The sequence below is a fragment of the Globicephala melas genome, chromosome 11 (genome assembly GCF_963455315.2).
Source record: "Globicephala melas chromosome 11, mGloMel1.2, whole genome shotgun sequence".
In the NCBI taxonomy this organism is placed as follows: domain Eukaryota; kingdom Metazoa; phylum Chordata; class Mammalia; order Artiodactyla; family Delphinidae; genus Globicephala; species Globicephala melas.
In genome coordinates, this window is record NC_083324.2 from 77,862,347 (window position 1) to 77,889,027 (window position 26,681).

The following is a 26,681-nucleotide window of genomic DNA, read 5'->3' on the forward strand; positions in this document are numbered from 1 at the left end:
TGAGGGCAACCAAGTCCGGAATCACTGACCCAAAAAATGGTGCCCTTGGACCTTGTTTGTCTTTATGGCAATAAGGAGGAAACACCTGACTCTTGTGCCATGTATTGGGCCAAAGCCCTCTGGATGCAGCTTTTCCTGCGGTGCTTGCCTGGCTCAGTATCTCAGCCCATCTCTTTGCACTGGCACAACTCCCTGAGCAATCCTGTCGTCTTTGGGAAAGTCGTAGTCGCAGCGTAGGTTTGCCTGGAGGCTTAGCTGAGATCACCCACCTAACACAGCCAGTGCAGAGCCTGGTGCACGGTAGGAACTCAATCAATACTAAATATTATTCTCATTATTACAAATAAAGAGAGATCACCAATCAGAGTTTGTGCTGATTTGGTCTAGATACCAAGAATACCAAGAATCTTTTCTGATAATAGTTTTGAAAGTAACTATGTAAAGGTCCATCATTATCATAATTTTTCAATCAATAAATATTTCAGCTTCTTCATTTAAAAATTTTGAATTTTATAGAAACGAATGGCAGAAAGAATGGAAAGAGCTACTGTCTGGTTTGTGCCTCCTCAAAATGGCAATTAGACAGACATACCCTACAGGTCATACCAGACAGTCCAAATGTTCTTTTGTCTTTTGAGGTGGCCTGACTCTCCTTGACACTCCTGCACACACTGAATATAGCTGAAAGGTTTTCCTTTGAACACTACTGATGAGCCTCAAAAACTATGACAAAGACACAGTACTAGGTGCCACAAATTATATATATATATATATATATATATATATATATAGCCACTTTAAAACCATGTATACTGGTGGTTAGATATCTAATTAGTATGGCTTCCAAGACAATAGAAACTCTACTCTGTTCAGATTTCCTTCCCTACTTGGCTTTTCAATGTCTGAAATTCCCTGAACAGAGAACAAAACCTTCCATTTCACAACTGAATTGAAGTTTTAAATAGCCAAGGGACTTCTCTGGCAGTCCAGTGGTTAAGACTCCGTGCTCCCACTGCAGGGGGGCATGGGTTCAGTCCCTGACTGGGGAACTAAGATCCCTCATGCCGTGTCACATGGCCAAAAAGAATAAAGTTCAATAAAATGGCCAAATCCTTGAAAGAGGTCACAGGTTGGCTGGAATTCTCACTCAGGAGTCATGACCAACCTCTTTGAGAAGAGTTTCAAAAGGAGGAGAGATCCATCACACCTGAAGGAGTCAGTCACCTGAATCCACATCTTTAGAGTACGCTGTGTCTCCACAATTCTCTAACGTTCTATATTTTTAAGCCCACATTAAAATATGAGAAATTTTGGCCACATCCTTGAAGGGATTAAAAAGACAAAACTAAACTAAGCAGGAAAAACTTTATCACACTGCAGTCACCACTATAGAAAACAATGTCTCCAGAGCCCACTGGAGTTTCCCCTGCTATTATACCAGCCATCTGGTTGACATTTGGCACTGGATAATTGTTCCCACAGAACTGTTGGCTGCCCAGCCTCTGCTCCCTCATGTGCCCAAAGGGCAAATTCTCGAGTCTTTCTTTAGTATCATCCAGATACTAGTTTCACCTCTTAACCACGTTCCTGCGGCAAGGTTTGCCCCGCTCTCTACCAAGCTTCCTAGACTACCCGGCTCAATGTTCTCAGGAATAGTCCTCCCCAAAACAGATTTCAAACTAAGCTGTAGAAAATACAAATTTTACCTATTGATCAAAATTTACTGTGTACCCATAAAGGGCCTGTGGTCCACGAGCATAACCAACACCAGCTGAGAACAGCGGTCAAACTTCGTTGCTGTTAAATTAGTAGATATTTTAAACTTCCCCATGGAAATCTCACTGCTTACTTACCTGTCTCCTAGCCTCACCTAGGCCAGTAGAGACACCTGTGATATGGACCCGCACTTTGCCAACAACATACCTGAAAGGTTGCCCTTCCTTTGACCAAAATCCAAACGGAGAGCTGGCATTAGGGACAATCTGCCATCTGTACCCAGGGGTGGCTTCTGTCAGGTCCAAGCCCTCAGCCGCGTCTCCAACTTCAAAGAGAAGCCCTCGATTGCCTGTAAGACACGTAAGCCTCATGAACATCAGAGGGCACTTCTCCCCCAAGCAGGGGAACTGCTTTACTACAGATTACAGAGTGAAGATGATCCAGGAACTATCTAGAAGGTGAGTTAACTGAGACACAGATGGAGTAGCCATGTGAGATGTTCTACAGATAATACAAATGTTCTAGAAAGTGGAAACTACTGCTTGATGTAGGATTTAAGTTCTTGGAAAGAGAGACTTGACAAGGAGCAGTAAGGGGAAATATTCTCAGAAAAGACGAAGGAGCTCTTTTTAATGTGAGTGTCTGGATGTGAGAAAATGTAAAAGAGCAAATGAAGCCTCGTGAAGCCAGGACTGGACTTCAGTCTCTTTCAATATTCAGTTCAGCTTGGGAATTCTATTCCCTAAAACCCTGAGTCCCAGAAATTTGGCAATCCTTAAATTTTTCACAGGTGACGGCCTCAATTTGTAGCCATGGAGCAAATCACGTGACAGGCTGCTATTACATAACATTCTACATGATGTCGTACTTATTCATGTGTGTTTTATATTAAACAAACCCTCAGAGCGAAGGCATATGTGCGATCAATATTGGCTACTAATTGGGGTGAGGGTAAGAGCTCTGGAATCACACATGGGTGAGTTCAGAGTCCAGCTCTGCCACTTAGTCGATGTGTAGCTTTGAGCAAATTGCTTCATGCCTTCGTTTTCTCCTTCATCAAAATGGGGCCAATAGTAAACAGAGATACTGCACTAAAGACTAAGGGAGCTGAGTTATATGTCAATTATATCACAGTAAATCTGGGGAGAGAAATAAAGTCAGTTTGACAATTCTGAGAGGAAAAAGACTAAGGGAGTTTAATATATATACACAAAGAGCCTGAAATATAGTAAGTACTCAATAAAGGATAGCTAGAGTAATTATTATTTTAAACTACTATTGTTATTCCTTGTTAAATCCTAAGAAGGGAAAACAGATAAGGAATAAGCATAAAAATAAAAGCATATTTTAACATACTATTTGAGGTTTCTTAACCTCAGCAGTATTGATATTTGGGGCTGGATAACTCCGTTGTGAGGGCTGTCCGGTGCATTCAAGGATGTTTAGCAGCACTTCCACCCTCTACCCACTAGAGGGCAGTAGCACCACCATCCCAGGTGTAAGGACCAAACATTGCCAAGTGCCCCCTGCAGGCCATTGAGAACCACTGCAGTACAGGATCCTTTGTCCTTCTGTTACGGAACGCAAGTCCGTGTGCCCAACACAGTGAGGCCAAACAATACCAAAACCTCGGAGTCTGGAGCAGAGGAAGGTTTATTGCAGGGCCATGCAAGGAGAGGGGTGGCTCATGCCTTAAAAAAAAAAACCCAAACTCCCCGAAAGCCTTCAGCAAAGCCCTTTTATAGGAGAGGTGAGGGAGGGGTGCGGTTATCTGTTGCACACTACTTGGTGTCAGATCCTTTGTTCTTGAAGTCAGGTCATGGTCAAGTAACGATGTTCCCGTACATCTCTACCAAACAAATGTTATTCTCTGTTCTGACAAGAAAGGGCAAGGTCCCAAGGCTCAACCTTCTCCCTCCGAGGTCCAAGCCCAGGCTAGGAGGAGGGGGTCCCTTGGCGGGCTGGTTACCCTGCCCGGAAGGGTTCGTCCAGCACCCAGTGTGGGTCCTCCCACCAGTGCCGCAGCCCGGCTGACGAGGCAGGTCTCAGCTGGTGGCACCCTCAGGGCCAGATCCCCAGACCCCACCCAGCCATCACCACTGAGGGAGCCAGACGCCCAGGACCCGGCCGGCCCTCAGGCTCCTAAGGCTTCCCAAACGGGGGCTGAGGTCCCTCAGACTGGGACCCCTGGAGACTGCCACTGTCAGTAGGTCACAGAGGTGGGGAGAGGGGAGAGGTTCGCCACCGCCTCAAGGTCTGGGCTCGGCCAGCGCGCGGCCGAGGCGAGGGCTCTGGAGCCCTGCAGGACACAGCCCTAAGCCTGTCCCGGGGCCCCCCCAGCTCACCCACGGGCCCCCCCCAGCTCACCCACGGGCCCCAGAGAGAAGGCCGAGATCCGCCTCTCACCGCACTCTGTCCCACGGACCGCCACGAGTTCCGCCGCTGGCGGGGCCAGACCTCTCACTGCCTCGCGCACGCACTCAAGGTCTCGCACTAAGGGTCTCGCGATAATGGTCTCCTGCTAACAGCTGCGCGCCCGCCCCGCCCCATCACACTTCCATGGAAGAAATTTCAAAAGCGCTTCAGAAAGGACGTTATCAACCATCAAGAAAAGCTGTGTTCAGGAAATTCCTCTACCGCAACGCCAGTAGCTAGAGCAGGCGCCCTCCTTCCTGACTCTGGAAACGCATTCTCTCCATCACTTGCTTCATACAGTAGTTTTGTTTCCTTGCATGGGAGCCTTTCCTGAGTAAAAACCGCAGATCGGGGACCTGGAGAATTCCCGGCTAAAGCTTTGCATGTGTTTTCACACCCGAATGGCCTTTCTTTAGAAAGTTTTCCCCTGATGAGATTCAGGAGACGAGCTCCCTGCCTGTGGATTAACGGTGAAGACAGCCCTTGCGGGGCACATAGGGCTCCCAAGTGGTGGCCTGTGATTCAGGCTGCCCAGCACGCCAACTGCCCTTCGTCCCTAACTAAGCCCGAGCTCCTGTTCTAACGCTTTCCAGAAAAGTGCTCCCGCGGTGCACTTGCAATCTGCAGCCGTGGAGTAGAAGGTTTAAACAAACACAGAAGGACAGATGGAACCTGTCCCCTCGCCCCCTCCATTTCTGCCCACTTCAGGGGTAACCTGGTGGCCCCATCACAATACATCTCTACTTTTCAGAGTAGCAGACAGTGCCCACAGGGGAGAAGAAACAACATTTAAATATGCACCCCATTGCACCCCACCCTCCGCCTCGTCTAAAGCTGTCCTATGAACATAGAAGACATGGTCTGAAGCTCTGTCTTCTTAAATAGTAGGCAAGAGGGCAAGTGACCCAGAGGATGGAGGAGGCCGCTCAGGGGTTTCCACTGGTCACTATAGCAACGTCTTGATGGCAGTTAGGCTTCCTGGATCATGGTTTCCACTGAACCTCATTGGTCATTCAGCTGGCTGGGGCTAGGAGTGCAGGGCGTTGCCAAGCATCTGAGTAAAGCTAAGAGCCTCTCTGAAATGAAAGCTCTGACTCAGGACCCAGGGCCCACTGAGCAGCCAGTCAGACAGCTGAGACCGACCACATATCATAGACCAGCCGTGGAGACTTCCTTACCTGCCTGAGGAGCGGAGAGTCTTGCACCTTTACCTGGAGATCTGGTGGTGCACTCAATCCTCCTGGGAGACACGTGTCTAATATCACACAGAATGCCTGAGGGGAACATTTAAATTAGATGCAGATGTCAATATCAGTGGAGATACAGATGTGGCGGGACAGAGGACCACACTGAGGTAGACAGGCAAAGGGCCAGAAGTGGAGAGTAGAGAGAAAGTTGTCACCTCAATGGAAGGAGGCAAGAAAGGGGGAGTGGCAGAGCAGTGGAACACAGGGCTGCTCAGAATAATCAGGAAGAAAGTGCCTTGCCATGTCGTTCACTGGAGATGAACTGAGCTGGGGAGAGGAATTGACAGGAGAGTGTGAGGACACTTTCCTGCATCCTTGGTGTCACCAACTATAGGAGCATCCCACTAGGCAGAACAAAAGGTTCTAGATGTGTTCTCCACAAAAGGGTTCGCTAAGGGGGCATTCCAGAAGAATCTGCATAGCAAAAGCCTGCCCACTCTTACTTATTCAGACAGAGCTAAGGGGAGGGAGAGGGGTCGCCTTTTAGAAGTAGACCTTTGTGAAGACGCAGCTGTGCTTTTCCTTCTCTTCCCTCCCAAGATGGGGACACCTGAGGGACTTGCCCCTGAGTTGTGAGTGTGTCTGCAGCAGGACACCCTATTTCTGTTACATGTTTGCCAAGCTGCAGGACCAAAACACCCCCCAACCCCTGCAGCCTCAAACACAGGTCAAAGACCTCAGAACAGGATCCCATGATGAGTCGGAAGAGGCAAATATTGCTTCCCCCCATTCTTTCCAGGCCTTAAGAGATACATCATCTCCTATGGCATTTAAATCTATGAACTCTTTTCAGCCATTTCAACTTAGTTACCTGCAACGGTAACCTGGGCAGGATTGTCAAAGAAGTCCCCTGTAATTGTGATGTCTGTTCTTCCCCCAAGGCTCCCAGTTTCTGGAAACACAGATAGTATTTCTGCAAGAGGGGAAAAAAAAGTAAGCTTCCAAATATAAACCAGGATGTGAGCCAGATAATAATATAATCATAGAAGTGATCCATAATTTATTTCTTACTTTAACTTTCTAAGACCAGCAACAGTTGTAATTTTTTTCTAGTAATAGTCATTTAAAAGTGCATATTACAAGAAAAGGATTCACATATAACAATATGGATAATAATATATATTATACAGGATCAATATGTGAAAGGAATGGGAAATGCAGACACTCATGCTATCAGCAAAAGTCCCTGCATACCCTGATGCTTTCCTAGGAACTCTGTCTCCTGACCTCAAGGACTCTGTTTATGCATCACAGAACAGTCGGTTACGCTTTATGGAGGAATCAACTCTGGATGCACCAGGCAAGGTCTCAATTTACCCATATGAGTCTGCAATTCGCTCTAAGCAAAAGAATGAGTTACACTGTCATATGCCACAAATCCCCAAGAATTTAACTTTTTCTGATCCTTCCCCCTCCTATGATCAAACTCTGAGAGTTCTAAGTTTCATCTCCGCAAGGGGAATAAGTAGTCGTGTTCTCTGATAAACTGAAGGTACAAAGAGGCTAATTATGCATGGTTACCGCTTCAAAATAAAACCAAGGGTCAAAATTCAGCTTTGACAGAGGTAGGCTACCTAGAGAGTGAATGGCATTGGCCCCATGACTTAGGAAATTTCTTGCACTTTTGGCAAAGGCAGACTCTGCTGCCTCTGGCATCTGCACTAACCTTGCAGACATTTTTTAAGTGGTTTGGGGACTGTATTCAAGCTGAGAATCTAGCACTCACATTTAGTAGCCAGCTTTCTACTACTGGACTGAGTTCACGATTTCATGCAAGTTTCCAGTTTTCAGATTCTTTTGGTATGAAGATTTACTCATCAGATAGGAATACGCAAACTTAGCATCTGTATCAGCAAGTCATAAATTGTTGAATGAATGCTCAGAGATGAGATGTTTAAAATAACTGCAAAGATGTGCTTTAGATTTTTCAGTGCCATCTCTTTTCTGTTACTTGTTTAGAACAAAAAACAGGGATGACTCCCCTTTCTTTTATTGTCTATATCCCTAGACTTTGTATAAAAATCTATGATCAAGCCTCTTTTAATATAGCAACTAAAGTGGACACTCACACAAGCAACCTATTCTCATACAAAACCAAAGGGCCATCCATGACTTCAGGGACGGCTTCAGGTGTTAATGGTCATAGAGAAATGGCCAGAAAGAAGGGACGGAGGGTCCAAGGTGCAGGGCCGAGTGAGGGGAGGGGTGAGAAATACACGATGAAGGGAAATGGTACCTGAATACGTCTGGTACAAGAAAAGGTCCTGCTTAGCACTGACCAGCCATGCATCCTTGTGTACCATTGACCTTCAAAAAGACAAAATTGTGTTTTGGATGAAAACTGCATCTGGGATTACATTTTTTTTTGGCGGGGGGGGATTACATTTTTTAAATTGATTGCCTGAAAGGAAAATCACTAACTTTAGTGATCTTTAAAGCTGTTCTGATACCAGCTCCCTTTGATGACTAGAGAATATCAATGGGGCAAAGTTTGTTTTCTGATCTAGAAAATTATATGGGAATAATAATACTTACTTTACAGAGTGTGACTAGCATTAAATGGAAAAATGAACGTGAAAGGACCTGGTATGGAGCTGGCCTGTGGAAGATACTCAATAGATACTGTTTTAGTCCTTCCTAAAAGAGAGACAGCGACAGAGAGAGACAAAGAGCAAATCTCTCTACTTTGGGCTGTGTCACTATCTTCACAATGAAATTAATATCTGCTAGACAATGCCCTTTTCAGGAAAACACTGACAAAGTACATAGTGTCAGAACGTGAGGCAAGCAGAAATCCAGAATCCTAATAGATCTCTCCAAAGCGCTATGAAATTTGGACACTTCCCATCTTGAAGAAGGCATTTCCTGGAATGATACAAAGCATTTTATGGAACTGTACTCTTTTAAATTTCCAGTATTATGAAATTATTTAAGAAGTAATTCCCCAAATTCTGTACCATTATCACACTGAAACATTTACATTGCTTCAGGACGAGTGCATAGGACACAATTATATTCACCCAGGTAAAAACAAAAAATCAAGTGGGTACGTGGGGTTTTATGACACTACTCTATTTGGGTACGTTTAAAATTTTCCATTATAAAAGGTTAAAGAAGCTAAGCAAGACAAAAGAGTAGATAGTGTAAGATAAAGATAAATCTGCTTCCTCCCAGTTACTTACTTTCCTTTGTTAAATACTGAGAAACTAACATTCTGGGAGCCTGTAACAAAAAGAAACAGACATTAATACAGGAATCTGCACGAACTGCCTGGACCAGGTCACTGCTACCATAAACCCAAGGACTCTGGCGATCACCAAGGTACCACCCACACCTTAATCTCTTTAACAGTGCCCAAAATAAACACGTTCGAGACTCACACCATCAGCGATGGTGACTTCTAACCACAAAAGGATAAATGTAGAAGCTCAGAGCAGGGAAGAGCAGGCTTGGAGTTACACCAAGCATGACAAATCCTGCCCCACCGGTTACTAGGTTCAACTTTCTCACCTGTAAAGCAAAAACAATTCCACCAGCCTCCAGGCTTATACATGAGGATTACTTTAGTTTATATTTAAGTTGCTTCATATAGTGTCTCTCAGGGAGTTGTCAGCAAATGGCAGTTATCATTATCATCCTCAGGAGAACCAATTCTTTTTTTTTTCATCTTTATTGGAGTATAATTGCTTTACAATGTTGTGTTAGCTTCTGCTGTATAACAAGGTGAATCAGCTATATGTATACATATATCCCCATATCCCCTCCCACTTGAGCCTCCCTCCCACCCTCCGTATCCCACACCTCTAGGTCATCACAAAGCATCAAGCTGATCTCCCTGTGCTATGCAGCAGCTTCCCACTAGCTATTTATTTTACATTTGGTAGTGTATATATGTCCATGCTACTCTCTCACTTTGTCCCAGCTTCCGCTTCACCCCTGTGTCCTCAAGTCCGTTCTCTACATCTGTGTCTTTATTCCTGCCCTGCCACTAGGTTCACCAGTACCGTCTTTTTTAGATTACATATACATGCGTTAGCATACGGCATTTGTTTTTCTCTTTCTTAACATACTTCACTCTGTATGACAGACTCTAGGTCCATTCACCTCACTACAAATAACTCAATTTCATTCATTTTTATGGCTGAGTAATATTCCGTTGTATATATGTGCCACATCTTCTTTATCCATTCGTCTGTTGATGGGCATTTAGGTTGCTTCCATGTCCTGGTTATTGTAAACAGAGCTGCAATGAACATTGTGGTACATGACTCTTTTTGAATTACGGTTTTCTCAGGGTATATGCCCAGTAGTGGGATTGCTGGGTCATATGGTAGTTCTATTTTTAGTTTTTTAAGGAACCTCCGTACTGTTCTACATAGTGGCTGTATCAATTTACATTCCCACCAACAGTGCAGAAGGGTTCCCTTTTAGGAGAACCAATTCTTGAAATCGTTTTTTTCCAACACAGAGAAAAACTTTAAAATTCTGTTACTTCTCACACAGACCAATGTAGTTGCCTTCCACACGGCACTGCAGAGTCCCAAGACCATGGTCTTCCTGAATAGGATAGCTAGGGAAAGAACCAAAAAAGGTAAGAGGTAAGAATCACCAGACAATTCAGTTCAGAAGCTCTGGCTCTTTAGCCAGGAAAGAAAATAAATAAATAAAATAAAATGTAAAATAAAATAAAACAAAATAAAGTAAAATAAAACACAACTGTAACTAGAGTTATCATCAATACCAGTCAAACACACAAAATCTTGTCTACTCCTAATCTCCATTGGGTACTTTCTTTCCAAAATCTATTTTATACAAGGACAGCAAGATCCTTATCCCCCCCCAAAAGTCTATTAGCAAATGTGAACTGAAACAGGACAATTCTGAGCAAATGTTAAGAAACCACATTATAGAATTTGGCTCTACTAAACGCTAGTCCTGAAAGCTAAGCCATAGGGTATAGAAGGTTAATCCACTCAGTCCGGAGGGAAGTGAAAATCCAGCAAAATGTTGGTTATCTGAACTACAAGCACATAGACACTCATTTTCTAAATTTTCCTTGTAATAAATAAATAACTGAATATTGAAAAGTTAGTTGTTTTCTCTCTGGCTAGTCGTTACAGTATAGTGGTTAAGAGGATGAACTTTGGAGGCTAGTTAGTGGGCCCAGGTTGAAACCCGAGCTCTGCCACTTGCTCCTTGTGAGACATTGGACAAGTTACTTAACCTCTCTGTGCCTTGGTTTCCTCATCCGTAAAGTGAGACTAATAACCGTATGTACTCACAAGGTTATTATCTGCCTTAAATGTGAAACCGTTGGTGCAGTAAGCACTTAGTAAGTATCAGCTATTTGTTTTCAAGAAAGCTTTCAGAACCCACTTCAAGTTGCATTGTGAATCAATTACTGTGTCTTTTCTAGGGAGTCTAAAGATGAGGCAGTCAACAGTTATGGGTGATTTATATTAAAAATAGATGTGTGTGTGTGTGTGTGTGTGTGTGTGTGTGTGCGCGCGCGCTATGCCCATGTGGGAGAACCTAAAAGCATACATGCTGGCAAGAAAGGCACTCACCGGCATCCTGTCTGTCTGTTTACAAGAGAACAAGGAGTGACCCATTTGTCTCCCTGAGCTTCCAACATCAATGGGCTGGATACAAAATAGAAACAACAGACACAAGTCAAGAGTGAATGCTCTCAACAAACATTCTTGGAAAAACCCAGAGGAAACACTGTTATGGACATTCATCTCTGAACTTATGAGGCATTAATGCAGGTGACTGGGGACTGTCTCCCAAGGAGATGCTAAATCAGACCCTCAGCCCAAGAGCAGGGTGCATAGCATTGGTCTGTGGCCCACACTTTCACACCACAGAGGGAGCACTTCCCCTTTCCTGAAAAATCTTCATCATCTCCTTGGCTATACTGGGTTCACACAGAGCCACGGAGGAGTTTGTGTCTTTGTTCCCCCTTGCAAAGGCTGTATCCCAGACCAAGGCTGTGACGGGACCAAGTCCCGGGAGGGCTTCAGTCCTCCACAGGAAGAGTAATTTCCGTTCAAGACAAGTTGACCATTACAGTAAGTCCCTTACATACGAATGAGTTCCTTTCCAAGGGCGCATCCGTAAGTCCAATTTGTTCTTAAATCCAACAAAGTTAGCCTAGGTACCCAACTAACACAATCAGCTGTATAGTACTGTACTATAATAGGTTTATAATACTTTTCACACAAATAATACATAAAAACAAACACAAAAAATAAAGAAAATGTTTTTAATCTTACAATACAGTACCTTGAAAAGTACAGTAGTCTAGTACAACAGCTGGCATACAGGGGCTGGCATCGAGTGAACAGGCAAGAAGAGTTATGGACTGGAGGAGGGAGAGGAGGTGGGCGATGGTAGAGCTGAAGGGTCATCAGCAACAGGAGATGGAGGGCAAGCTGCAATTTCACTCATGCCTGACGCTGATGGCACAGGTTCTGGTTCCTTGCTAGAACCAGATGCACGTTCACATCTTTGAAAGTTCACAACTTGAAGGTTCATATGTAGGGGATTTACTGTATTTTTTTTTTTATTTTTGGCTTCACCATGTGGCTTACAGGATCTTAGTTCCCCATCCAGGGATCCAACCGGGGCCACCGCAGTGAAAGTGCTAAGTCCTAACAACTGGACCACCGGGGAATACCCTGGCCATTATTTTATGCCAGAAATGTATATCCTGAAAGTTTGCCAAATCACGTTCTTTTCAACCAGAACAGAATCAAAGGTTTGGAGCAGAACATGAGGATCCCCCCATTCTGTCCAAGGGGTGGAGGAAATATTAGACACAGAATATAGCATCTCTCAACAGAGCATCTAATGAAGTTGTGGTCCTTCTACCCTATAAATCCTCATTATAATTGCTTCATACATTGAGTAACCACAATTCCTTCCCACAAACACCTCAGCTTCAACACTTTCCATCCTGTCCCCCACTTTCCCTGGCAAGGATGATTTACTAGTACCACTTTGCACTTTAAAAGTCTCCAATGAAAAAAGTCATGTTGGCATCCTAATCATTCCCAGAAAACATTAAAAACTCAATGGCTTTCACAAATAACATATGATGTCACTCATATGTGGAATCTAAAATATGACACAAGTGAACTTATCTACGAAACAGAAACAGACTCACAGACATAAAGAACAGACTTGTGGTTGCCAAAGGGAAGGAGAGGTAGGAGAGGGAAGGATTGGGAGTTTGGGATTAGCAGAATCACTTTGCTGAACAGCAGAAATTAACACAATATTGTAAATCAACTATACTTCAATAAAATAAATCTTAAAAATAACTCAATGGCTTTCAGTACCTCTTCCACATTTTCCTCTGATCACACCAACAGAAATTCTATATACACAAATGTATAACAAACAAGGATGTTATAGTGGTCTTTTGAGTTCACACATTGTTATAAAGAATTTATTTCAGCCTGAGAAACAAGAGGGAGAAGGGGAAGAATCAAGAAAGAAAATCCACAGATGCAATTACAGTACAACTCACACTGCGCCCAGAGTGACTAGTTTTCAGTAAATAAATGGACCAACTTAATCGACCAGTCGCAATTACATTAACCAAGTTTGTTGAAGCCCAGCTCACGAGGGACTGTAAACTGCAAAGAGGAAAAGAGGAATTCCATGCCAGCTGCTTACAATTTATCGTTATCGGGGAAGCTGGTCTCAGGACTCAATCCAGCATATCTGTAACTAGTTGAACACAGAAACAAGCACACACTTACCTATGAATGTACTCGGCATCAAAATCAAAGGTTTCCGACCTTCCGGTGATAATCCAGCCATACACGTGTATAAGGTTTCCTGTTTGAAAAAGATTTTTTTCAATTAATCTACTTAGCTCACACTCTAAATATATACCGTAAACTGTATTTCTCTTTTGTTACCTCTACTCAAAATGGCCAAGCCAGTCATGACTCAGAATATTAATACATTTTTATAAACTGTACAACAGGAAAGGATCACCAAGTATAATCCATTCATCGATATTAAATATCAAAGAGGCAAAAATAATGAATCGTTGCCACTGTGGACTTATTCATGTATGTATGGAGCACTGAAGGAATATCAGGGCTTCTTCACAGTCCCAGGAAGGGAGGCAGGGAGGGGCCCATTTAAACACACTGCCTTGTTCCACTCTCTTGGCCGTGTGTAGACCATCCACCCACATGGGATTTAAAAATAATCTTCTTTGGGGGTGCTCCATGCTTCATGAGACTTTCCTCTGGACACATACGATAAGTGGAAGCTCGTATCACACAATCTGGAGAGATATTCAAAGATACTAAACTTCTTTCTGTATCTCAGAGTACAAAAGATGAATGTCATGGATGAATCAAACGGACAGGAAGTCAGAAAGAAGGGCACGAGAGAGCAGCAGAGTTATGGCTTAAAGGATGGGCTACTGCACGTGCAATTAATTCAACAAATATGCTCGTGTTCAAAGATCAGGCAAAATGGGGATCCAAAGACGGTTGGCGTCTGCCTTGTCCACTGATAAATGGATGACTTCCACTGCTGGGTCTCCTCTATGCAATGTGTGGGGATTCCCATTGGGTAGCAAGTTTTTCCTTGATACTCACCTCTTTTGAGTTCATAAAAATGGGGGTGCAGGCATCAACAACGCCCTTTCGTCAAGGGGAACTCTCAGCATTACCCCCACCTTCTCTGCTCAGAGGATCTGGGAAAGAAATCTAGAGTATCCCCTTCTCAGAAAGAGTTTGGGGCCCATACCTGATGCTAAATGAGTTGCTTTCCTCCAGAGTGGAAAAACACCTAAATTCAGTTCCACGGAAATGCACAAAGCAAGGTTTTAAGCAAACACACCAGAGCAAGTTAAAGTTCACCACTCAACCCCACAACGTGGAAGTGGGTGCCTTCCAGATAATGATGGAATTTAACCATCAAGGCTGTACTCTTCCAGCATCACAACACTGAGAGGTAAGAGAGGTGTTGGTTAATGAGGCAAAACCTCACAAATAGAAGAGAAGAGGGCATCTTTGGGGCTCATGAGGTCCCTGAATTCAGAGGACTTTGGGTCTCTTCACGGCTACACTTCAGGCCACGAAAGAACATGAGCAAGAAGTAATGCTTCCCTACATACTGTGCATGTGTTTTATTAATAGGAAGTGACTTTGATCTGCAGTCATTGGATGACTGGCCCTAAGACAGTGGAAACCTTCCAGGAAGTATGGCGGACCCTTGACCAGAGAGCGGGTAGAAAGAGAGGAAATTCAGTGACTTAGACAAAGGTTGTGGAACTGGCAGAAGCCCAGAGTCTGAAGGTCTCGGCTACTGTTGCCAGCCAGCAAAGTAATTCTTCATTTTACTAGGGCTAACCGATGGACTTCCTGGCTTTGGCAGGCATGATTTCTACAACTGATGGGCACAATTTTACAAACGAATAACGGGTTATAGAAACTAGGAATTCCTGGGAGTTTTTGTTTTGTTTCTCAACAAAGAAGCCCAACAAACAGCAGCTGACAAATGGCTAAGCCAGACCGCGTGCTGGTCGGGGAGGGGGGACCCCGCGTCACAGTGGAGGCCTGTTAACCGCATATGGGAATTCAGCGGCTCACAAAACAGCTCTCCTGTCTCTGCCACCTCCCCCATTTCCCTGCCTGCTACTCTGGGCAGGCTTCCCAAAGGAGGTGAGACTAATCGTCTGGCAAGAGATTTCAAAGATGCAGCCGTTTGGATCCTGCCCGAGGGCTCACTCCAACCAGCGCAGCCACCAATCGTTCTCCCCGAAGGTGGAGGAGACAGTGTGCAGAACTCAAACTGGGCGGGAGAAAGGGGCTTGACAGATCTGGGCGCCAGCTAATGCCTCACGTCACACCTCTCACGGCGGGCTTTCCTCAACCCTCACCCTCACAAGGTTTCTGCCATCCGAACGGGAGTTTTCTAACAACACCAGAGCAGTGGCGGGGACAAAATGACGGCGTGTGACTTTCACAGACCACAGCTCTTTTTAATAAAACATGATCACGTCTTGATTATTCAGATGAATGGAAAGGAACAGATCTGGGAATAACAGGCCTTAAATAAGACAAGGCCGAATTCATATTCTTCAGGATGTAATTTAAATACACACATACATCATCTGTGTCTATACACACACACACACCAAAAGTACAGACACTTTTCAGTGACTCAGAGATTCATTTTGACATTCTTGAACCGTTCGAAACAACTAGATCAGTTTATGCATTGAGATGCAACCACATGGAAAAATTGAGCAACTTGTATTCCCATACTTATACCATCTGGAAACCCTGAACAAATAAAACCTGAAAGTGATGTAGGAATTTGTCAAGAATCAGACAGCAAATTATATGTGATCCCAGCTCTGTTTACTACTTAGTTTTAAGGCGGGCTTGGCAGGTCCTGAACCTGTTTCTTAGTTGCAACTCCTTTTTTTACAACCACCCTCCCAGCGTTCTCTCTCTTCTTTTCTAGCCTCCTAGTCTCTGCATGTAAGTGTGCTCTCTAACTCATAAACCCCCAGGATCAGGACCAGGGTTAATGGCCTTCCAAGTGGTACCCAACTTGGCTCAACACAAAATAAAATGTAAGGTATATGGGCCCACTCTGGATTCTGACTGTCTGTGTTCAAATCTCAGCTGTACCACTCATTACGACTTTAGGCAAATAACTTAACCTTTTGGTACCTCATTTCCTCACCTCCAAAATGGAAATAATAATAGTTCCTATATCATCGGGTGTTGTGAAGATCTAATGAGATAATATAATAATAAAGCTTAGAACAGAACCTGACTCCCAGGAAGGGTCAATAAAGGTTTTTTATTATGTGGATGATTATAAAGTTAGGAGTGATGATGGTGTCTATATTCTCCAGCAACATCTGGTTTGATTTTGCTGGCCTCTTTTTTTTTCATGTTAAGATTCCTTTGGTTATCAGTGAAGTAATAGAGCAAAAGTGCCCAGAGGTGAAACCAAACCAGGTGAAAAATAAACCAGAGGTTGACACTTATTTTCAAAACAGCATCAGAGAAGCGGTTAAAATTTCCTATTTATAGAAACCATCCACCTGGGTAGAAGAGTTTGCAATAAGCTTCAGCAAAGGGATTTCTATTTATTGCTATCTTAATAGGAGATTTCTTACCTGGCACTCCACTTGGTGGATTAACTTGGTAAACGATGGGTGTCTGTGCCCTGGAAAACTGTTTAGAAAATGTTATCACAGTGAGCATTTCATTAGAACATCACAGTCACATACACAGGAAGCCTAAGTCATTCCGCACAGAGCGTTCATCTAAGGCAGCAAGTGTCTGCACCTCCTCAAATCACCTTACGTCTATCTCCTTTCATCTTCAAGATATTTCTGTGAAGCAGAGATAACAGACATTGTTATAGTTCTTCCATAGATGAGGTCAAGGGAATCTGATCAAGGTCATATGTCTTCCCTGCACCATATCCCTCACACCTGGGCAAGTCTGTTTCTACTTGCTCACCTGCCATACCAGGAACATGTTTTACCAAAGGAAAGGTAGGCAGGCCATGCTTTAAAATACCAACCTTTTAATTCCATTATTGCAACTTGATATCTTGGGGTCTTGAAGTTTTTTTTTAATTTTTCTAGACAATAGTTTGCTTATTTAGATTAAAAGGATTGCAAATTAAATTATTATCAGCCAGCACCTTGGTAGGGATTAGCAAGCTACAAAAAATTGGAAGTTGGAGAGATACACAAGGGAAGTTTGTTTGGGAAAATGGAAGGTGCCTGTTGGGAGGAAAATGATTCAAAGGATGCAAGGAATGAGAGGCAACATGACTCTCCAAGGAGAAAACCAGCATTGATTGGAGAGGCAGGAGCCTGGAGAAGCCTGGTCCTGGCACTCAAGTCATCCTATGATGCCCTCACGCCCTGAAGCACATCAACTGCTAACTATAAGCTCCAGAAAGGCAGGGGCAACGCCTGGCTGAGTCATCGGTTGTATCCCTGGGCACAGCCTGGTATGTAAAAGACATTCACATTTTTGTGAATGAATGGAGTGGCCCCATCTGAGATGACTGATACACTGCCTGGAAGCAGAGGAGAGAAGGAGACAATTCCGGGAACTCCATCTCACCTATAGGCCTCTGGGTTAGTTCCAGATTAGAGCATTTCACAGTCAGGGCCGGCATGAAAAAAGAGAATCGTAAGGATGGACTGACCTGGCCAAGGTTTGAGCCATGGCCTAATGACTCACCCAGGAAGAGACCTGGTCTCCCCTTCCTGCTACCTTCACCCCCATCCTACTCTAGACGCCTAGACCACCTTCACTCCCCTAACCTACTGTACCTCCCGTTTGCAAAACAAAGACAGCAAATTGTTTTGCTTGGTCTGCTTCCAGCACCCCAGGAGTCCACCTTCCCAGGGAGAAAAGCAATAAAGAATAACTCTGGTGTTAATCAACAACCTTCATCAGACATGGACAATCAACAGACATTTTCACAAAGCTGATGCTGGCTGGGCAAGTGCAGGTTTTATGTATCGATTCACGTGGCTGTACAGTCTGTCATCAAGGCTTGTTTCCTCCCTTCCTAACAGAAAGGGTTAGAAAAGAGTTCACAGAAAATATGTACAGTTAGGAGGTCAAAATAAGAATGCTGTGACCTCACAGTTTGGGAGCTGGCTCTGATCTCACTGAAGGATAAAGATTAATGCAACTCCACATACACCTGCCAAACGTACACTACACCCCTCCCAGCCTCCTCCTGCACCCAGACCTTCAACTCCCACTGGGACGCCCTTCATACCATTGTCATTCCCACTGGAACTTTATCATAGGAGCTTCATGATACAGAGCAGTGGTTACTGCCCACCTTCCAGATGTTAGAAACTGAGGCAGACAGAACAACTGAATCCAAACCACATAAGGAAACACACCTCTCGATTTCCAATTTAAAACACAAGGTCTAAAATACCATATGCTAACACATGTACATTTGGAATCTAAAAAAAAAAATGGATTTGAAGAACCTAGGGGCAGGACAGGAATAAAGATGCAGACATAGAGAATGGACTTGAGGACACGGGGAGGGGGAAGGGTAAGCTGGGACGAAGTGAGAGAGTGGCATGACTTATATATACTACCAAATGTAAAATAGATAGCTAGTGGGAAGCAGCTGCATCACACAGGGAGATCAGCTCGGTGCTTTGTGACCACCTAGAGGGGTGGGATAGGGAGGGTGGGAGGGAGATGCAAGAGGGAGGAGATATGGTGATATATGTACACGTATAGCTGATTCACTCTGTTATACAGCAGAAACTAACCCACCATTGTAAAGCAATTATACTCCAATAAAGATGTTAAAAAAAAAAAATTCCAGGTCTATCCTTCAGGCTGAGAGCCTTCCACCAGAAGTGAAGGGGAAATAAGGCGACTCCTGCATCCCTCTCTCCCAGGTCCTCAGAGAGTGGCAGGGCAGGCTCAGAGTGAAACCTCAAAAAAGGCTTCACTTGTGAATCTCTCTGAGCTGACACAATATAAAATGGCACTTTTCTAAGAGAAACAGGTCTCTGGTCACCCACGAAGCTAGAGACATGACAAAGTGAAAAATTAACGAGCTTCCAAATCCAGCTTCCTGCATGCTGATCCCTGAGCCCGAATGGGGTCGGCAGCAGCAAGGTGGGGGGAGCAGAAAAGCAGAGGATGAGAATGATAAAGCCGCAGCTACCAGCTGCTTGATAAACCTTCTGTGAGTTGTTCAAACTTGTCAGTGCCTGCAGCAGGCTCTTTGGAGTGGACTGGAGAGGTGGAATTAATTTTTAATACATGTGGTTCCCCCAGCCCCAGTCCCCAAACAAAGAGAGACACTGGGTTTCCTTCAGCTCAGAATGCCTCTCATTAACTGCATCCCCTGGTGATTTTTCATCAATTCACCAAGCTAGTGGAACCACCGGAGGACTTGCTTTCTTTTATGTGCAATTTTAGGAAGTGTTTCTCTTCTTTCCCCTCTCTCTCCTTACCGGTCTTTTAATAAGTAGGAAAACTATTATCTGGGGTGAAAGGACATCAAAACCAAAAACAGCACAGTGATTAAGGACCATGCTCAGCCGTCTCTCTTCTGTTTTATTCACTGATACAATGTAGGGGTGCTGGTGTGGGTCTTAACAAAAAAGAATTTTTTTTTCTTTCTGCCGCATACGTGCAAAAGCAAAATTCTGGAAAACAAGATTCTCTTGGAGTAAGAAACAAGTTGTTAAATGTGAATTGATGGCAAATTCCAAATTCTAAAGATGAATTGCCTATGTAAAATGTGGATCGTATGAGAGATGAATTTAGAAGATGAAGTCTTGTTGTAAAGGAGCATTGATTAATAACTAAATTGTGTTATTAGGAACTGCTCTTAAACAGAGGCTCCCTGGGGCAAGTACAACCCTGCCAAACTGCTGCATTTTATGGAAAGTCTAGAACCTATGCTTTCAGAGAGATTTTAGTGTAAAACCAATCTGAAATGGACAGTAGACTCAACAAGATAAAACAAAGCCCCAACATAAAATTAATGCATCTAGAAGCTCTAAAATAATCAGGCATCGACTCATAAACTCTCTCTGCTTGCTTTTTGCTCTCTCTGAGCTTGAAGGAGAATTCCAACAGCACATGCCCTTTCGGTCTAGGGTTGAAAGAAGCAGCAGAAATCAACCGTTAAGCAGAGAGGAAGGTGGAACTTGTGTCCCTGAGTCCCTTCACCATTCTTACACTCCAGATGATCTCAGCTGTATAATGAAACACTGATGCACAATGGTAATCTATCTCCTCTATGGGCTTCAGTATAAGTGAGGATTTAGATGCAGGTTCCAATCCTGGTTCTGCAATTTACAAACTAGATGACATGGACAAATTATTTAATCTCCCTGAGCCCCAAGTTGCTCATCCGTAAAAGCAGGATAATAAAAAGCTACCCCATAGGGCTTCCCTGATGGCGCAGTGGTTGAGAGTCCGCCTGCCGATGCAAGGGACATGGGTTCGTGCCCTGGTCCGGGAAGATCCCACATGCTGCGGAGCGGCTGGGCCCGTGAGCCATGGCCGCTGAGCCTGCGCGTCTGGAGCCTGTGCTCCGCAACGGGAGAGGCCACAACAGTGAGAGGCCCACGTAACGCAAAAAAAAAAAAAAAAAAAGCTACCCCATAAAATTGCTGTAAGCATTAAATGAATGTGCATAAAGCACTTAGTGAGAGCCTGACATACACGTGCTCAATACTTACCTTCTTAAGATAGTCTCAGAAACTCCCTAACTATCATCCACCTGTTCTCTCATCCTGGCAAAAAAGAAAGACTCCCCAGCTGATTTATAACTTTCTTGTCGATAGCGCAAGCACACTCTCAGACCAGGCAAACACACATTCCTCCGTGCTTGGTACCCACCTTGAAAGTGCAGCTGTCTCGTGGTCCTGAACTTGGGCTGCCTACGACCTGTCCCCCAGCCTGCACTTCCAGGTAATAGAGACCTTCATGTGCTTCGGACAGCAGAGATCTGAGGGCAGAACGTGGCAATCCTTGTGAATCAATCAAATTGCCAAAGCCGGCAGCCCCACTTGACCACTTCAAATTTCCCCCCTGCACCTGTGAAACAGAGCTAACCCAGGAGTCCTGTATTTCACCTTTCACCTCCTCTGTCCACTCATCCAATAGACCTTAAACATCAGATCCTTCAGCAAAAGAAGTTATGAAGTTTTCATTGAAAGTACCAAAAAATTTTTTTAAATTTTGTCCTGTTTCTCAGCCTCATAGTTTCTCAGGACTTTACGAGTTGGAGGGGACACTGATAGATAATCTATACCAGTTTCCATTTAAAAAATAACAAGTTCCATATAGATTAAGAGACCTGGGTATGCAAACACCACAGTTTAAGGGCAAAGGAGGATCTGAATCCTAGGCTCTTCCTAATAAAAGGCACTGATTTTATATGTTGCCAAAAATTCTTGACTTAATAATTACCCCAGCAGCCCATAAACACCTCACATATCCACAAAGAGAGCCCTAGACCTTCTCTCCTCTTTTCAAGAGGATCACAGTGATTTCTTTGCCTCTTCGAGGCTGCCATTCAATCTGAATTCTGAGAGGGGGAATATGATGAATAAGGAGTTAGATTTTAGATGTGCCTCCCCTCCAAAACTTCTCCTTAAATCTTTACATCTTCACTGTCCAATGTGTTTAACCATTAGCCATATGTGGTTATTGAGCACTTGAAATGTGGCTAGTCCCAATTAAGATATGCTATTAGTATAAAATACACACTGGATTTTGAAGACTTTGTATTCAAAGAAAGATATAAAGTATCTCGTTAATAATCTATATTACATGTGAAGTGGCAATATTTTGGATATGTTGAGTTAAATAAAATGTATTATTAAAATTAATTTCACCTCTTTCTTTTGACTTTTTAATGTGACTACTAAAAAATTTTAAGTTATATTTGTGGCTCGAATTATATTTTGGTTGGGCACTGCTGATTTAGATGCAACAGTGCCTGTTTTTGCGAACGCAGACTTGTCTTTTTATAATAATGAGTATGACAGTATTTCATTGATGATAACATGCACATTTTCCCACATTTGAGTGTTAATTTAATTTGATATTCATCTTCCAATCAATGAGTACATTTAAGAGGGTGCTATTTCTTTTTTTCTAAAATGATGTTATAAAGTCACTGGTGCATGGTTTTTTTTTTGTTTTGTTTTGTTTTTTGGCTGCACTGGGTCTTCGTTGCTGCACACGGGCTTTTTCTCTAGTTGCGGTGAGCAGGGGCTACTCTTTGTTGCGGTGCGCGGGTTTATTGCTGTGGCTTCTCTTGTTGCAGAGCATGGGCTGTAGGCGCATGGGTTTCAGTAGTTGTGGCTCGCGGGCTCTAGAGCGCAAGCTCAGCAGTTGTGGCACACGGGCTTAGCTGCTCCGCGGCATGTGGGATCTTCCCGGACCAGGGCTCGAACCCGTGTGTCCTGCCTTGGCAAGCGGATTCTTAACCACCGCACCACCAGGGAAGCCCCATCTTAAAGTCATTAGCATTTGGGGATTGAGGAGATAGAACATACAAATCGTTAGAGCTTTGACTTATTTCATAGCAAGTTCTTGCAGGAACTCTATGCCCCAATATACCATAAAACCTATGGAAATCATCTCTACCAACAGCAATGCTATAAGGAACTTTAGTTCAACAGACATCTTTTGAGCATCTTCTACTAGCAAGATATTGTGCTCAGCATCATGAGGACTACAAGGTGGGTGAATCACATCCTCTGTCCCCAAAGCACTTAATTCTGTGAGGATGAATCTGAAAAGTGGGCAATTGACAAAGTGTCATGAGAAACATAGGGCTGAAGAAACAGGGCCACTAAGGCTGTGCATCCTATGCCTTTGTGTAAATTACAGAAAGGTCCTCCCTTCAGGAAGATGAATTGCCCAAAAAGTGTGTTTGTGTGTGTGAATACACAAACACATGTCTCATGTGTTGAATACACAATCCATCCATGCCCCATGGATGAATGACTAAAATGTGCTCCTTCCTCAAAAGCTGGATTTTTCAGTTCCTACTTGTCCCCTATCAAAGAAGGGAAAGATGACACTCAGTTGGCTGTTCAGGGAAGAGGTAGCATTTGCAATATGGTTGGTTCAATAGGCAGAGATGGAAGAGAGGGAACTTTCCTGAAAGAGGGAACAGAAAACAAAAGGAAATGACAATCTCTTTTTCTCTTAACCAATGATCCACTTTCAGGCAACATCTCTTAGATATTAAAGAAAGAACAAACTAGTGTAAGCTTTAGAGGTCAACAAAAACTTAAGTAGGACAACAGATAATCTGGAATCCTGTAAAAATCATATCAGACTCAGCAAACAAATTGAGGACTAAGGTGAATTTCCTTTCTAACTGATTTTTAGTTTATGTACAATCATTACAATTATGCCTATTCCAAAAAAATAGTTGGCAAAATGGCCCCATTTATTGAAATCTGAATAGCAATAGAGACCTTCACACACACACACACACACACACACACACACCCAAAAAACTGGAAACATCCTCCAGCCCCCAACCCCTCCTTATAAATGTCTCGGAATTCTCAAAAATCTTTCCCATATTCTCATCCTCCCTTAAGCCCTAAAGCTCTGATAGGGAACTCTACTGGTAATTGCAATCATGGCAGGAGTTGCTCTAATTTGCTACTGAGATGAGCAAAGCACTCATCCTGTCTGGCCTTCTCATTCCCGGGGCAGGTGTACCTGGTCCTACACATCACTACCGGCAAATCCAGGAGGACAGGAGAGATGTCACAGGGTATGATGGGCAGCATGGGTACAGCCACATTCACCAGGTGGATCTCCAGCTGAGAGCCGTTGGCAGGATAAAGGAGACCTGGCTCCAAACCTAAACGCAAGGGAGAGTGGAGTCTCAGGCTGAACAGAGCAGTAATCCACACAGGGTAACACAAAAACCTGCCACACGTGGGCAATGGCAGGCCCTGAGTTTACCGAAGGGTTAAAAGTAATATTTCTCATTTCCAAAGGCTGTATGAATGAGTGTGCTTCTTTATGACTTTATTTTTTTTCTTAATTCTCTCTTCAGGTCCATCCACTGAAATCCAGGAAAGCATTTTCCAACCCTCAAAGTTACTCTTTTCCAGTGGTATAGATGGATACACTGAGCCATGGCTTAGAAGCTCCCATATGTAGGATTCTCGACAAGGAAGATAACCAAAGTTCTGAGGGTCACATTGCCAAGTTCTGTGCTACATGGGTATCATCTCATTAGGGTTCCTAGAGTTCCACCCCACAGCTTGGGATAAGGAAGTGGACAAAGACATATAATGGTGTGATGTAACATTAGCATGTGGGCATCCGGTAACACAGAAGTTGGTCAGTTGGTCCATCTCCCTTCCAGATCTCTTTTACATCTGTCCTTAAACAGGACTCATTCTTTAGGATTCTTTAGATCAACAAATAAGAAACGTGCATTCGGTAAGGCCCAAACCTACCGTCAAAAATGACAGTGATCCACGTTCCTCCTGCGAGGCTGCCTTCTTCAGGTTCAATGTGGACACTCAGACAAGGCACTATAAGTGAGTAGGAGAAACCCTGGCTTCAGTGTGCAAATTCAATCCACCGGCTTCCTTTGAGCATTCCTCAGAATCACCACAAGGGCTTCATACAGCACAGATCGCGGCACCCACCCCCAGAGCTTCCCATCCAGTAGGTCTGTGGTGGATCCCAAGAATTTACAGTTCTAACCAGGTGCTGCTGGTGTTACTGGTCTGGGGACCACACCTTCCTCCCATTTTAAGGAAAGTTTTGACTGATCTTCTTATCTTAGACATCCAAAAACCATGTGTTCACGAGGACAATCCTGAATTTCCACTTCCTTTGGAAAAGGCTCCAGGATACATTTGGTTCCTAACTGAATCCATAAAATGTCTTCTCTCTTTCCCACTCTTTAATTAGGGGGTCATATTTAACTGTTACCACTTACTTCTTATACTTCCACTTCCCAGAGAAGAGGAGAAAGTTCTGGAAGTTATCCCTACTTCAGTCCTCCTGCTTATAACACCATCCTCTAGTCTCTCCCTTTTGAATACATGATCAGAATGACTCCCCAGAGAGACACAGCATTCTCTAGAGTTTTGCTTTGCCTGCTCAGAGAGGGGCTGAAGCATGAATCAGTACTGGAATTTTTTAAAAGCCCACTATAGACTTACACACTAGGCTAGACTGGCTTCTCGCATAGAGACTATGGGCTGAGCGTGACCTTATCAATGCCTTATTTTTGAAGATGATCCTGGATGGACATGCCTCGTCCGAGGTAAAGCCAGCAAAAATCAGTTAGCTCCTCAGTGAGGTCTACAGAACACTTTTCGGTTTCTATATCAGAAAAGTTAAAGGATCACCCAAGCCACGCTAACTCTGGCTAGCCCAGGGCTTCCATGTACATTTATGCAGGTGGCGCTCTGCACAACCAAGAGTGGTAAGAATCATTCACATCGACACAACCATTCGTGGCAGCCCCGGCCAGATGGGCTCATGCTTACCCCTCAAAGGTGTATTAGATACTTCTACCTCACGAAGATCAAAAACAAATGTCATAAAAAGATACAGAGGATAACCAAGGTCACTGAGAAAACGAGAGACCCGGTTCGAGAAAAGGAAATTTTTATTGGTCATTAATCACTAAGACAAGATAAGCTACTCCCCTTGGGAAGATAAAGTAATAAAATCTAAAAAGAATTGCACTGTATGGCTCAAAAAGAAATTATAAAAGGAAGGTTATAAGTTATTATTAAAAGCTCTAGACTTAACAGCAACTTCCACTGGCTGTTAAAAATTAAAGTATATAACTATTTAATATATAACCTCAACTACTAAACAGAAAAAAATTATTAAGCAGAGAAAATTTAAACCTAGGGGAGATACTTTAACACTTCCTCCCAAAGTAATATTTAAGTATCAGTAAATTAGTTCTCAAGGTAACCTGCTGCATTCTATCCAAAATCCCTTCAAAACACATCCAACTCACCTGCTAAAAGTAGTATTTTGATACTTGTCAGAGAGACCAGCCAGCCAGTCATCTTGTTCACTTAAATCAATCCTTTCAAAACTGTTCAGACATTAAACACATTTTCAATTATGATTGGAGCAGCAGAGATTTATAAAAACAAAATGAAAAATTACTATCACTTTTGCTTACATACAACTGCTTTGCTTCATTAAAACTTGGGAAATTAAGGAAATTATACCAATATGACCCTAGAGTCTTCAGAGGGACCCACCATCTTCCCAAGCTTGGAAGAAAAGGATAATCTAAGAATCTTACATAAAATTATCATTATTCTACCCCCTTGTCCCACTGACTTATTTTATGCATGTTTAAGCTGGGTAAGTAATAATAACCTCTTTCCTTAATTCATTATTAAATAAACACTTAAATTTTTAAAATAAATGAATTCCAGCTTCAAAATACTAGTTAATGGCAATTACGGAGAGGGGGTGCGGGTTGTTTTGTTCTGTTTTCTGGAAGTCTCAGTCCTCTAGGAACCAATCAACACAAAAAGAGTAAAGAGTTAAAGCAAATGTTAAACATGGTAACAAGTTGAAAAAAAAATGGTGTTAATGGAAATTTGGGGGAAATTATCTTATCCTCACAGCAGAGGAAACAGGAAGGAAAGAAACAGGAAGAAAAAGCTGGACCCTCCAAACTGGACCCTATGACCCCAGGTCCCTCTACCTCAATCCACAATGCCCAGATCAACCTCTTTAAACTCTG

General features: G+C 43.4%; 1 protein-coding gene across 1 annotated transcript in view; it reads right to left on the minus strand.

Annotated features, from left to right (window-relative positions):
• Nucleotides 1-25,986, minus strand: part of PKHD1 (PKHD1 ciliary IPT domain containing fibrocystin/polyductin) — a 426,555-nt gene extending 400,569 nt beyond the window's left edge. Inside the window, exons 1-13 of the mRNA XM_030870494.2 lie at nt 25,935-25,986; nt 24,403-24,480; nt 23,651-23,795; nt 20,798-20,906; nt 16,549-16,606; nt 13,148-13,226; nt 10,946-11,020; nt 9,884-9,948; nt 8,561-8,600; nt 7,615-7,685; nt 6,190-6,291; nt 5,310-5,405; nt 1,924-2,065 (exon numbers count right to left, since the gene is read on the minus strand). Coding sequence (XP_030726354.2) covers nt 1,924-2,065; nt 5,310-5,405; nt 6,190-6,291; nt 7,615-7,685; nt 8,561-8,600; nt 9,884-9,948; nt 10,946-11,020; nt 13,148-13,226; nt 16,549-16,606; nt 20,798-20,906; nt 23,651-23,795; nt 24,403-24,480; nt 25,935-25,986 — 1,112 coding nt within the window. The remainder of the gene's footprint in view (nt 1-1,923; nt 2,066-5,309; nt 5,406-6,189; nt 6,292-7,614; nt 7,686-8,560; nt 8,601-9,883; nt 9,949-10,945; nt 11,021-13,147; nt 13,227-16,548; nt 16,607-20,797; nt 20,907-23,650; nt 23,796-24,402; nt 24,481-25,934) is intronic.
• Nucleotides 25,987-26,681: the final 695 nt, after the last annotated feature.